At 35.2% G+C, this 14,371-nt stretch overlaps 1 protein-coding gene across 7 annotated transcripts in view; it reads left to right on the top strand.

Annotated features, from left to right (window-relative positions):
- Positions 1-14,371, top strand: part of ADAM22 (ADAM metallopeptidase domain 22) — a 200,415-nt gene that overhangs the window by 160,637 nt on the left and 25,407 nt on the right. For all 7 annotated transcript variants that reach the window (XM_072965063.1, XM_072965059.1, XM_072965058.1 and 4 more), the window contains exons 21-25: positions 1,418-1,523; positions 3,463-3,582; positions 6,698-6,866; positions 9,365-9,479; positions 11,888-11,978. In XM_072965063.1, the coding sequence (XP_072821164.1) occupies positions 1,418-1,523; positions 3,463-3,582; positions 6,698-6,866; positions 9,365-9,479; positions 11,888-11,978 (601 nt within the window). The remainder of the gene's footprint in view (positions 1-1,417; positions 1,524-3,462; positions 3,583-6,697; positions 6,867-9,364; positions 9,480-11,887; positions 11,979-14,371) is intronic.

Below are 14,371 nucleotides of genomic sequence, written 5' to 3'. Positions count from 1 at the left end.
TTTCTTTCTTAAACTCTAGCTGGCTTTCCTGGTGATAGGTAAATTTCTATTGGGATAGCTCTGCCATATCAGAAAGAAATTTTAATGTTACTCCCTTCAAAATTTGTCACATTTTGGAGAGAAATATGTATATATATAACACTTATCATTTAAAATATTATGGAATTTAAATGTATATTTAAATGTTGTGTATTATATTTTTTCAGAAGTGTTACTAGCCCTTCTGAAAGCGATTTTTGTTTCAAAGTCTTTCAAAAGACGATTTGTGTAAGAAAACAAACCCTAAAGGTAATGATGTCTTTAATTGTCACAAACAGTGGCTGTAATCCTTTTGGGAGGGGAAGGGTATGCTCTCTTCTGAACAACTAGAGAAACACTGGGATAGGAGAAAAATTTAGTCATGTAGGTTTATGCTCTGCTTCTGCTTCCTCCCCTTGAGGGAAAATAGGAGCTGATAGCAAGAAGTAGGAAAAGAAACTACCAACGTAATTAGTTTAAAATACATATCCACAGCAACAGTCGTCTTTTGATAAGTTTCCAAGAGTCACTTTGAGCTAACTCTTGGAGAGCTCCATCAACCAACCTTGGCTTTAGCCAAGATAAAATCCTGACGAAGATGCTGATATCACTTAAAAATGTTATTTAACTTTAAGAGATTTAGCATGAATTCAGCTTTGTCTAAAAAACAGAATAAACTTTTGATAGCTATTAAGAATTAATAAACAAGGTGGAAATAATGCTGTTTCTTGAATCTTTAATTGTAGTACATCACTGTTTTATAAAACTATCTTTATGATTTATAGAAGTTGCTAAGTGAGAAATTCATGCTTTATATGTGACACTGAGGTTAAAGCATTTAGTATTTATTCAAGGAACCATTTGGTAGCATCTTCTCCTAATTGGCCAAATTCTGTGGAGTGTTGCTCTTAGCACTTATGGCCTGAATTCTATAAATGATCTAAATAGATTTGTTTTCCAATTAAAAAGAAAAACAAAACTCTCATCTTCTCTTAGCTCTGCTTTCTTCTGTGTTAGTTTCATTCTTTTTGTTTATTTTGTTTGACCACCTTAATTATTTTGGGGGAGAAGTAATTAGGTTTGCTTATTTTTATTTTATTGTTTTTAATGGAGGTACTAGGGATTGAACCCAGGACCTCATGCATGCCAAGCATGAGGTTATAACTGAGCTATACCCTACCCGCTATTTGCCAAATTTTAAATGAGCATTTATGAAGAATGTCCCTGAGTCATGGATGCTCGTGGTGTGGGAGAACTCTTGTGAACCATGAGTCCAATTTTTGGATCTGATAACATTGTAGTGAAGAAGAGTCCTTCACTGGCATTTTCCTCTTACTGCAAACGTTTTGAGCAGCTCACATGGTATATCCCTCACTGATAGAAAACTATTCTTCTTCAGAGGTGACGGCATCAGACAAATACTGCTATGAGAAACTGAATATTGAAGGGACGGAGAAGGGTAACTGTGGAAAAGACAAAGACACATGGATACAGTGCAACAAACGGTGAGATAGAGGAGTCAGCCCAGAGTTTATACCTCTCTTGGTTACAAGCACTACTTTTTGAGTGACCAGGCTTTCCTACAATGCATTCTGTTGCCTATTCACCTCATCTCTTTCCAGAGTTCCAGCATCACTTTTGTAGAAGGCTCGCAAATATTAGCATGTATCCTGACCTCTCCCCTAAGATGCACGGCCATGTTTGTAGCTGCCTTGGGACTTTCTCACCTAGAAGACCCCTGCCAGTGTCTCAAAGGCAACAAAGATGAAAGTCAACAGAACATGTGCTCAGTACTGTTGGAATGACCATGTCAGTTCTTTGTTCAAATTTCACTGGTTCCACATAGCTAATTAATAGTAAGAATAAGACCCACAATCTGTTGAGGGCACACTGTGTGCTAAGCACTATGTCACACTTTACATAAACTGTGTCATTTAATCTTCATGGCAGTTTGCCCCATTTTATGGAGGAGAAAACTGAGGCACAGTTAATTAATTTGAAAAAGCTCATATAGCTAGGAAATAATAGAAGCAGAATTAGAATTCAAGCAGTCCAAATTTAGAACTGTTTCTTAGCTACTTTGCTGCATATCCTACTGTCTTGTTTAACAAATGGAATGGAACCTTAGCTTGGCACTGGACCTCCTCTACAGCTTGCCACCAACCTACAGTTCTATTTTTTCTTCTCTACTCTTCCAAAGTCGAGCAAACCTCACCATTTCTAGTACATTTTATTGTCCTACCTCCACCCCTGTGCTTGTGCTATTCATTCCTCAGGAAGCACCCTTTATACTCACTCCATTATCAGTCAAAAATTTATCCATCCTCAAAGCTTCACTTGGACAGTACTTGCTCTGTAAATTGTTTCTGGGTTTACTCCAGAAATAAGTCACCTCCCTCTTCTCTGAACTCCCACAGCCCTTTGTACTATTCTTATGGCCCTTGTCCTCAGCTCTATGTTTTATAGTTGTTCAAAGTATGTGATGCCTCTTCTTACTCAGAGTATAATTTCCTTGAGGATAAAAATAGTGTCTAATTTTTTTAGTATATCCTAATATACTTAGTAAGTGCCAACAAAAAATGTTGAATGAATATCTCTTCTGTGTTAAGAAAGCACTTTTGTTTATGATAGATAAAATAAATGATGATATAACTTCTAAAAATTACTTTTTAAGAATGAATTAATACATGTTTTTTCTATGTTAGTGATAGATACAAGTCTTAATTTTTCTCTTTTCCTATCTGACCAAGCCTATTATTTCGATAGATAATCTTGTTGGCCTGCTAATCTGTCTTCACAAGATATTTATTAGAATATATATTTATTGTTATCTATATTAATAATTAAAATGTGTTAAATATAGGGAATGTGTAAATATTTAACACAAATGAAAATATTTTACAAGTTAAATTAGAGTTGTATGTGATAGCTGGGGGAGTAGTGAAATATATTGAAAAAGAAATCATTAGTCTGTGTGGTTGGGAATCTACAAAATATATGCAATATATAATCTCTTCTTTAATTCTAGGGCAATGGGTTGAAGAAAGAGCTGTGTTCTTTTAGCATTCAAAGGTCATTCATTCACTTATCAAATATTTAAAAAAATATTTTAGTATATCCAGTGATGTGTTATGGGAAAGTAGATCCTGATGTAAAAGAAGTCTATTTGATGAATAATTTCCTTTAGATAAATACTTGAACTAAGGGACAATAAAGGAAAAGCTAGAAAACAGTTGGGTATTTGATGCACCAATAAGAGAAGACATTTTTTAAAGCAGGAGGTTAACTAATTTGGGCTTATTTTATTTTGCTTGTAATTTAAGCAAATAATACACTTGATTTAAAAATGCTGAAATGAGATGAGATAATCATTCTAACTGTACAGGGTTTGCTATGTCTTCGGGTAAAAAAGTGAAATAAATACTTGGTACTCTTTTAACACAGGGATGTGCTTTGTGGTTACCTTCTGTGTACCAACATTGGTAATATCCCGAGACTTGGAGAACTTGATGGTGAAATTACATCTACTTTAGTTGTGCAGCAGGGAAGAACATTAAACTGCAGGTAATTATCTAACCATTCTATGAAAACATTAGTCATCTTATTTCCCAGGAATGCAGCTTTGATTCTTTCTGTTTTCAGTTTAGACATATGTTAGTAAATAAAACAGACTCTAGTCCATCGAAGGTGATTGACTAAATCCTGACAGAAAAGAGGCGAAAAGAAGATAAGAATTAGTTGAATGTGGAATATTATATGTTGGCTAGAGTTATGTTTCATTAATCAGTAAAAACTCGCAGAGTTTAGTTTGCATTTTATTCTTATTAAGGAAAATGAAAGAGGATCTCTAGATAAAATCAGTTGATTATATACATGTGTCTTCTTTTGCTTCCTCCCAAAACCCCACTAAATGGATCTGTTTTAGGAGTCATATATCCACAGGGAAGCAAAGAAAGGGAGAGGAAACAATAGCAACAACATTTTGGAAAATGGAAAGCCAGCAGATGTGTGGCAAATGATTATCAAAACTAAGAAAGCTGAATTCCTACTTCAGTAATGGGGACAACCAAGAACGAACCCAATATATACTGTCAGTTCCCAAACGGCTCAAAAATGGGTAGCATCATCTACTTCTGGAAGAGGGAGTGAAGGAGTTCGGGGTTGGGGAAGGAGTTAAAATAAAGACAAGAGGTGAAAGTGTGCTCAGAAAGCAGTTAGATCCACAGATTACTTCCCTGACTCAGCTAAACTGAGGATTGTTCACCCTGTCATGGAAGGCTTGAGCTTTAAAGTCTGCAGAGAATAATACAGAAGTTTTCCAAACTGAAGGTCAGCAGGCAATATAGATATCAGGGTTCTACAGAAGTGCTCTAGCCTCAATTGATATTCAGTCAGAAAGTCCTAGAATTCCCAATCACCTGTTTGGTTCCCCAACTCAAATATGAGCTGGTTATCAGACATGTGAGGAAAGACTAACATGAAAAAAAAAGGAGAGAGATAAAAACAAACAGAAAACATGACAACTACCTATCAACATTCATGGGAGATTAGATACTTCTACCAGGAAACAAGAATAGAGTGCTGTTTTTAAAAATGAAGAACATTTAGAGGAAAAAACAAAAGGCTGTTGGAAATTAAAAACATGATGGCAGAAATTAAACTCAATCATTGAAATCATCTCCCAGAAAAACAGGGCAAAAGAGGCAAAGAAGGGAACATAGAGGAAAGGTCACCGTGTCAGAATAGAAATAATAAAGAACAAAGAAAACAGCAGGGAGGAAATCGGCAATGAGTGTCTCCAAGAGTGGTACCTAGAACCTTTGGACTTGACTTTCCACATTGCCAGGCTCACCAAGTGCAAGGTACAGTGGGGGAAATTAGAGACACATCAGAACATATCATTATGAAATTGCGTAACCTTAGGACAAAGAAAAGAATCCCAACTGTTTCCAAAGAGGAGGGGGATAAAAGAATGGAATGATTTAGAATCTATCAACAGGAGCCCTGGAAGCCAGAAGACAATGGAGAAAATGATTTCCAAACTAGAATTCTGTACTCAGGTGAAATATCAAACAAGTGTGGGGGTAGAAAATAAAGATATATTTAGATATGCAAGTTTCCTCCCATAGTTTACTCCTCTATGCCCTTTCTCAGGAAGGAAGCTCTTAGAAATTGTGCTCTAGGGAAATGAAGAAGGAAACTAAGAAAGAAACACAGGGCATTTAGGAAACAAGATACCCACCATGGAGAGAGACAGGGCAATCCTCCAGTGAATGGTGAGGGGAAATCCAAGATGTCCAGCTCTGCACCAGATACAGGGGACCAACAGATCAGATAGGGGAAACTCCAGGAGAGATTTCTACAGGAAGTTGAACTAGATGTTTAAACACATCTTGATAGAGATTTTGACAGTCAGCAGAGTTGGACTAATTTTGAGTGAGTGGTAAATTCTTAGGAAAGTAGGCAAAGAAACAACAAATGAGACTTGCTAATATGAGGGAAAACAAGTCATACAAGGAAAAGGAAGGATTTAATTATGGCATATCATATCACTCAAGTAAGTAACATTTACATAGTCATAATAATGTGCATATTTGTTATTGGTTTACCTATTGATTAAACAAAATATATGATGGGAGGATAGGAGAAAGAGATAAATTCTCAAATTCAATAGACAGAAGTCAATTGATAATACCTAAAATGGAAAAGTAAAAAATAATAGTACAAACTCATTATTTAAAGATATGTACATAAATAATAAAAGAGTCAATTAAGAGTTGGAAGGGGTTTTCTCCAGGGAGGAATATATTGAGGAGTAGAAGTCAATGGATTGCTTTACAGCATTTAAAAAACCAATTTATCTTTTTAACTCTTAAAACTATATGCATGTATAATTTTGATAAAAATAAATACATAAACAAATAGAATGGAGATTTTGGTAGTAGCATTGATATGGTACCATATAAATAAATAGATTATGAATATACATGTTCAATTTCTACCCTGTTTATTTTTTATTCCTACATAATATGTGGGCTTGCTGTATTGAATAGTTAAGTTACAGTGTTTCAGCCATTCTCAAATATACTGTAGATCCTTGAACACCACTGGTTTGAACTGTGAGGGTCCACTTATAAGTGCATTTTTTTCAATAAGTACCTACTGTAGTACTACACAATTCGCCATCGGTTGAATCCATGGATTTTCGGATCCGTAGAGGCTCAGAGCCCCTAACCCTACACTGTTCAAGGGTCAACTATAATTTGTAAATAGAGCAATCTTTTTGTGAAATGTAAACCAAAACCCAAAATTCTCATCCTTATTTGAAACATGTTTGAAATCTTGAAACCTACTTATTTATCAAATCAAATGCTAGTAATAATGGTTTACTTGACTTGTATATGATAGCCAAGGCAAGAATTTCACTTTGTGCCCTTGTTATAATAATTGTGTTTAAATCCTAAACTATGTCAATATTTCTGAAAAGAATTAGATCAAAAGATTCAATTGCTTTCTTCATTTAAAGGTTGAAAATGCTTATACTGCTTTTTTTAAAATTAGATAATAAATAGAAAATAGAGAAAGTGATATTGCCCATTTTTAAATTTTTAAGCGTCTTCTCAAGATGAATGTGAATCAGTGGAATCCCATTTTCTTTTTGCTCTCAATTTATTTTTAGTGGTGGGCATGTTAAGCTCGAAGAAGATGTAGACCTTGGCTATGTGGAAGATGGAACACCCTGTGGTCCCCAAATGATGTGCTTAGAACACAGATGTCTTCCCGTGGCTTCCTTCAACTTCAGTACTTGCTTAAGCAATAAAGAAGGCACTGTTTGTTCAGGAAATGGAGTAAGTATTCAGTACCTAACCATGGGGAATGTTTTACTTCTTTTATAGCACAGAAAAAGCTGTGACCTTCAACTGCTTATTTCTGTAATAATGGGAAACATGCTTGTTCATGTTTCTGGCTGGGGTATAGACAGTCACGTGTCATAGTCATTAATATTTCTGTTGTGTAGTCTGTAGAAGCCTGGGAATAAGAAAAAGTATTATCTTTCTAACCAAATTCTTACATCTTCCTCTCTTATCAGATTAAATTGATCTCATTTAATATAATACCAGTGTTCTACTAGTGATCTAGGAGACAAATTTTTAACAAACTGTAACCAGATAAAATAGGGAATAAAAAGCAAGGGCAGTGGCCACGGTATTTAACAGCTGGTGTGGTCCCAGCCGCTTACCATTTAGAACAGACCATAAATAACTGCTGTGGCCACTTCAGTGGGTACTAGCTGAGCATAACTCCTAGAAATAGAAACAGACTAATTGAGGGAAATGTTTCTCACAGATGAATAGAAAGAATGGTAGCATTTAAAAGACCCAATTCTATTCTGTCAGTTATATATCTGATAAGGTAGGTACTATATAAGTAAGTCTATAGGTTAAATTAACATGCTTTATTAGTGATTACAGTTTTTCATTTTCAGTTAGGAATTCCTGTACTGACAAAACTTCTTGGTTTTTTTTCTTTTGGCGTGTGCTATGATCTTTTTACCCTCACTCTGGATTCTTTGCTTGAACTTGTTGTACTATACAGTTGAGGCAAAGATCTCTGCCCTGGAATTGTACGCCTTGCATCCTGGTCATTCCACATATGTCCCTGAGGGATAAGCCAATAATGTCCATAGGGAGGTCTTACTAATTGTAACTCTTCGCCGAAGGAAAGGAATTCTTGTAACACACGAGAATAGAGAAGGCATACTTTAAGTGATTCTGCTCCTATAAAGGAATCTGCTAAGTCTTCTTTCCTTAATGATTAAGATGATGTTATGGAGAAATGCTTTTGGAGGGGATGGGAGAAAAGAATAATTAAATTATTTCTTGATCATTATGCTGATGAATAACTATATCTTATTCATTTGGAAGTTCTGAGTATATAAAGGAGACCAAACGTAATTAGTTGTGTTAATTAACTACTTGGTTAAGGAATCAGTAAATGAATGATACATACAAGTAAATCAGGTGATACATAGCATCAAAAGCATTTACAATAATTATGCATAATACGGAAAGGTTATATCTTGTGTATTTTTAACTTATGGTAACTCAACTCTGTATATGTGACAAAAATTAAAAGGAGAAATACAGTAGATGGTCTCTATGTACTATACATCATCTTGGTTAACTTACATGTAGTACTTAGAAGAATGCCTGTGACAGAGTGAATGTTCAACACTGTTAGCTAAAACTCTGTTGTTTATGATCATTGTACATCAGTATCACTGTTCTTGTCACTGTATCACTGATGCAGTTGTATGATATGGAAACGTAATTGGAGAAGCCAGTTGACCTGGTTACAGTCTGTTGAAAAGGTAGTGGTGAAGTGGGGACTGAAACTCAGTCAGGCCTTTTTTCCTTCCTGTGTATCTGTTAATCTGCAAATATGAATTAATTTGAAATCTGCAATTTGTTAATCATATTTTATACTTGCATTTAGAAGTGCATGTATGGCATGTTTGTTGTCTTCTGGCAAATTCAGTCAGACAAAGACAGAAACCTATCCAGTCAGAGCCTGCCTGCTGAAGATCTTCTCCCATCTTAACCCTAACTGAATTCTCTCCCACCTCCTACTTCTTTCAGAGTTGCTTTGAATTATAGACCTTAGGTATAGATTCTGTTTCCTGGCTGTATAAATGAAGACAGACTATTATCTGATAATTTTTAAAAATTTGGTGCCATTTTATGTTTCGGTTTTTTTTTCTATGTTTGTTTGAGGGAGTTCTCAGTCTCCATGACACTGAGGTAGCTAATCTCTGGAGCTTGGGTTGAGGTGCCAAGGTTCTGGTTTTGTGAAGCTTTCTTCTCAGACCACTGCAAAACATCAGACCTCCGTCTTCTTTGTTGGATTTCTCTGTATCTCCTTTGCTTCCTAAAAGATCAATAAAATTTTGGTATAAAGGCCTTTTCTTTAGAAGAAAGAAAACTTTGTATTGGACAATTAGCAAATGATTTTAATTCTGCTTAGTTAAAAAATCTTCCTCTTATAAAATTTGAATTAATGAAATTCAGAACAATCATTTTATCGATTTTTTTAGATGTATAAATTCATTCCTCTGTTAAAATTCATGATTGCCTTTGTTGTCTTCTGGCAAATTCAGTCAGAAAATATATTGTTAGTATTTATTTATTTAGAGTAAGAAATAAAGTAATTAGTAGTAGCAAGAAGATTCCAATACATTTTCAGTACCATCAAATTCTAAGCATATGGTAATTGGAAATCACCATTTATTTTTCATGCCTCTGTACCAAAGAGCTGGTGTTTACTCTGGATTGATTTTGGGTTTCAGGTTTGCAGTAACGAGCTGAAGTGTGTGTGTAACAGACACTGGGTGGGTGCAGACTGCAGCACTTTCTTCCCTCACAATGATGATGCAAAGGCTGGTATTACTCTGTCTGGCAACGGTAGGTACTTAATTTGGTCCTAGTAAGTTGTCTTTATACACACGGAAAGAGAAAGCCACCCTTCTGAAAGTTCCATTTGGATTTTTTTTATAACTCAAATATGCTTAAATCCACATAATAATACATTAACATATACAATTGGGGCTGGCATTATGAAACTGATCATCCCCATTAAATTGTAATGATATTAAATATAGAATATAACTTAGTCTACTGATTTAGCCTTATCTCATCCTACATCAGAGTGAGATTTTCCAAATGTTGTATTTGTTTAAGGCTGACAACAAACCCCAGCATTTCTTTTAAATGAAGAAAGTAGTCAAGATTCTTAAGTGTCTGATTCTATTTATATTTTTTTTTAATTTTACATATTAGGACTGAATAAATAAGAAAAATTTGAGTAATTGATTTTAAAATACTTGGTTGACTTTAATATTCTTTATTATAGAATATCATTTGTATTCAACCCTAGTTCTGTAGCCTGAACTATAGGTATTTCTAGAAGTAGTAACGTTGGCCAAGGCGCCTGGAAGAGGTATAAGGACATGGGTAGGAAACAAAAGATATAGTTCTAAAAGCTAGAGTGGCCCAATTGGAGAAGTAGAAATTAAATGCAGATAGTGGAAAGAATGTCTTTACTTTGGAGATGAATATCCCCTTTTAAACTATTTTTATCATTTCATTATTGAGTATTCTTTTATTCAATTTGAGCATTAAATAGTGTTCAAATCCTGAAGCCCATTCACCTCCAAAGGATGAGAAAAAAGATTCTTTTGATTCTAATCATCCAGACAGGTTAAAAACTTAGCCAATATGACTTTGATAAAGAAACTTACAGAATGATTAGGATTTTGGCATCACTGGTCTTAGCAATGGTAGTGTGGAGCTCGTTCTAGCAATTGATGCAAAGATGAGGTTGTTCAGGTCCGTGGATTTAAGTGACTTGTCAAAAGTCATACCATTACTTAGAAATAATCAGGACTAGCATCCAACTTTATTGATCTCTGTGAAATCCTTGGAAGGAAAAGAAGGGAAATCAGATATGCTAGATCTTAGAATAGGAAAATCCCAATGCCCGAGGTGGGATCCTCTGGCATCTGCACCCACCAATCCCACAGAAGACCTGAACAGGGTGGAGTCAGTCAGCCTCCTCAGATGTCCAAGCCCAGCTGCCCCACGTGACTACTGAGGGCTCCTAGACAGAGTGGCTGCCACTTCTGTCATGGGAAGTTAGACTCTGCTCCAGTTACCTATGATTACTGACTGATGATGTCCAGAAGGAGAGAACTGAGCTGCTCTGGGTGAGAGCCCTGCAATTTAACATGGGGTATTAGTCATTCTCAGCAAAACAGGTCTCCTAGTATCAGAGGTAGGTGTCCAACCTACTCTTTCTGCTCTTGGGCTTGTTGTCCAAATCTTTGACTCACTGGGCCACTCTGATTGCTATGCTCCCTCAAGGACTGCATCCCAGCCTGCCTGATGGTGGGCGCTGTTGGACACAACAGTGGTATTGCCCAGTCCTGAAGTTCAGCCCTGCCCTGACCCGTGGCCAGTCTGGTGCAGCCTCGCTTTCATGCCTCACCAGCACCAATCTCCAGCTCACAAGACTGTATCTTTTCCTTTGGGTTCTCCTTCTCTAGGGTGCCACAACCGTTATTGCCAAGGCTGGGCACTACAAGCCCAGGGCTTTCATTATCTACATCACCGGAGCACTAATTATGTAAATCTGTAGATGTGTTTTCTCCTTTAAACTTGTATTTATCTAGACAAAATGTGGTGCAAAATAAGGACCTTGGATTAGTTATCAAAATGGAGTAATAGGAACAATAACATTTCTAGAATTTCTGAGGAAGAGGTTGGCGTCAAAAGCACCCTAGGTTTCTAAACATTCCTCCCCAAAGGGTACTGTGCTAATATATTAGTATTGCCCCGAATTTTTTCCTTGTCTTTCCTCTTCTTTCTTTTAGTTCAATGACCTTTTATTTTCCAGAAAAAAAAAACATAGAAAATAAAAGTACAAAGTGCACTTGAATAAGAATTAAAAGGGAACATACACAAAGAATTATGTTTTAAAAAACAGTTGATACGGATTCCTAAGTTATAGTTGATCTTTCCTTGCTGTAGAAAATACCCACTTTTTATTTCACAGTATATACAAATATCAAATCATTATGTCATACACCTGAAACTAGTGTAATGTCATATGTCAATTATGTCTCAATAAATAAATAAAATTTTTAAAATGTTCTCTAAAATTAAAACTATATAAAGAGAAAATTATCCACTTTTGAAAACAAATAATGTTCTTAGTGTGATGATTACAAATCTGGAGAATAAAGTTTCTGAAGGGATTGTATTAAAATTCCAATTGTATACACTGATCTTCATTGTTTCTTTTTTTCTCCTAGGTGTTGCTGGTACCAATATCATAATAGGCATAATTGCTGGCACCATTTTAGTGCTGGCCCTCATTTTAGGAATAACAGCATGGGGTTATAAGTAAGTGAAATGTCTCTGTATGTTACTGTCAAAATATACTTTAAAATATTTGCTTAAATGAATTAAACATCTTAAAAGTTTTATATCATTAGATAAATATACCTGCAGTGAAAATCAGTCTGGCTCAACGATTCAATCAATGTAGTTCTTGGTAGGATTAGAGGTAATAATAATTTATCATTTTTTAGATTTTGAGGTAACTCCCTTCTATTCTAAAAAATACTGAATATTGTTTTAAAACCATTACATGAAGTAAAATCAGTTTAAATTATGTCTCATACAAAGGCTGTGTTGGGTTGCTCTTTAGTGATGCAGGTTCTTTTGACTTAAACCCGTACCTGGAAATCTAAGCAAGGTAGTCAGTTAGCACAGCACTTTGATGACAAAGGTCATCTCAACAAGAACAGTAGCAGATCTGCTACGGAGGGCTTTCGATGACCTGACCATGCGTCATGCTAAGAGCAAAACCTTTCCGCAACCAGCATGAAGGAGGCACCCTTACCTGCTAAATACGTGGGCGTTTTTGTGTGAAGACAAGACTCTTCAGAGATATAATTTGTTGAAATTAAAATTCCAACTATAAGTTACAACTTTTAAATGCCTAATTCTTAAGCTCCAAAGTTCAACTTAAAATTTTTTTGGTTCTATTTATAAAGATTAAAAAGTTATTCACTATGTAAGTTTTGAATATTGGGTTCCCTTAGGTAAGTAAATGACTTCAGACATTCCAAACTTATTTGTATATTTAATATGTTTGGTTTCTTTTTTAAGTCTTATGATGTGAAAATTTTTTCATCAGTATTCGAGTAACTTATTAATATTTAATAAAGTAAAACCTAAGTATGGTGAACTTTAAGTTTTTCTAATATTTTCATTTTTAAATAGTCCTGCTGATCTCAGATAATGTTTCAGGTCTCCAGGATTGGGTGTTTCTCCATTTGGAAGGCCTGCAACTTTGCTAGCTTTTCTGGATATTACCCCATTTACAGCTTTATAGCTTTTTTTTTTTAAGTTCATAGACCAAATTTGTTTTACTAAAAGACTTGGGAATTAGACAATTTTAGACTTTTAAATTACTCCAAACCTTTCAATAGACTAGGCATTATATAATTATTTGCTATTACTGTTATTACCTGACTTGGTTTTATATGAACTGAATTAAAAGAAACCCCCTTAAAAGTGCATATGGCTCTTGCTTGTTGTGAGATCAGAACCCTGAAGGAGTTTCTTTCACTGAAAAGAGAGAGCAATTAGTCAACTACTAGGATAAACTTTCTTACAAGTATTAAAATGCAGAAAGACATTTGTGCAAGGCTGTATTAACCGATAGCACAGACAGCACAATAAAGTTTAGCATAACACAATTTAATATGGCATAGCCTAGCGAAGGAGAGCACAGCAACATGGCAATGCTTGGCTCTGATTATATGGATACGAAGCTCTGTACCAGCTCACAGATGCTCAGTACCTGTGCACCTCTTGGATGTGCAAGTCATTAAGCACGTTGCATACTTATATTTGAACAGGCTGATTTCAGCCTAACATTTGAAGTATACAATTATTTGGTTGAAGGAAGGGTTTTTCTCTATATATTGTTTGATTTCTCCTCACACTTCAGGTGACTCAGCCCCATCTTTGCGTCACACTATTTCCTTGACTTCCCTGCTGTGTAACAGTTGCCATCACAACTATTGCTGTTTTTAACTTTTTTTTTTTAATGGAAGTACTGGGAATTGAACCCAGGACCTTATGCATGCTAAGCATGCACTCTGCCACTGAGCTATACCCACCCCAACCCCAACCATTTCTGTTTCAAAGTAGTTCAGTGGTTTCATTGATCATGTGAAAAGGGGAAGCAAAATTGTCCTGTGCATGATTTTTTGCCACCCACTGATGCAAAGTGATTATTTCATGTTTACAGTCTTGGAAAAAATTACCTTTCAGAAAATATAAAATTTAAACATCTACTCTTACTGCTAATGAAATTACCTGTGTCTGTTGATTTTAATGATTAGCATTTAAAGTACTTCTTTCTGTATATCATTTCTTATTTTTATGAAATTCATATGGTTTCACTTTTTTTTTCACTTCTGAATATATGTACTTTGCAGATTCATTAAGGAAAAAGACAAAACTTGTTCATACCACAATATTCTTTTCATAAATAATTTGAACCTAAATGATGGAACTTTTAATGTTACTAAATTTATTCAGAATATGTTTAAAAATAGAATGAGGATGTAGAAATTTTAATAGAGGAGTTAAATTCATGAATGTGCTGTTTCACATATTCTGTTTGAACTTCCAAAATGGATTTAGGACCTGAGAACTCATTTTCTCATTAATCCTTCCAATTAAAGTTTCTGTTCCTTTTCCAAGAGTGGGAGGAATGT

The sequence above is a fragment of the Vicugna pacos genome, chromosome 7 (assembly GCF_048564905.1).
Source record: "Vicugna pacos chromosome 7, VicPac4, whole genome shotgun sequence".
In the NCBI taxonomy this organism is placed as follows: Eukaryota; Metazoa; Chordata; class Mammalia; order Artiodactyla; family Camelidae; genus Vicugna; species Vicugna pacos.
Note: the sequence above shows the minus strand (reverse complement) of the source record. Positions and strands in the feature narration are given on the sequence as shown.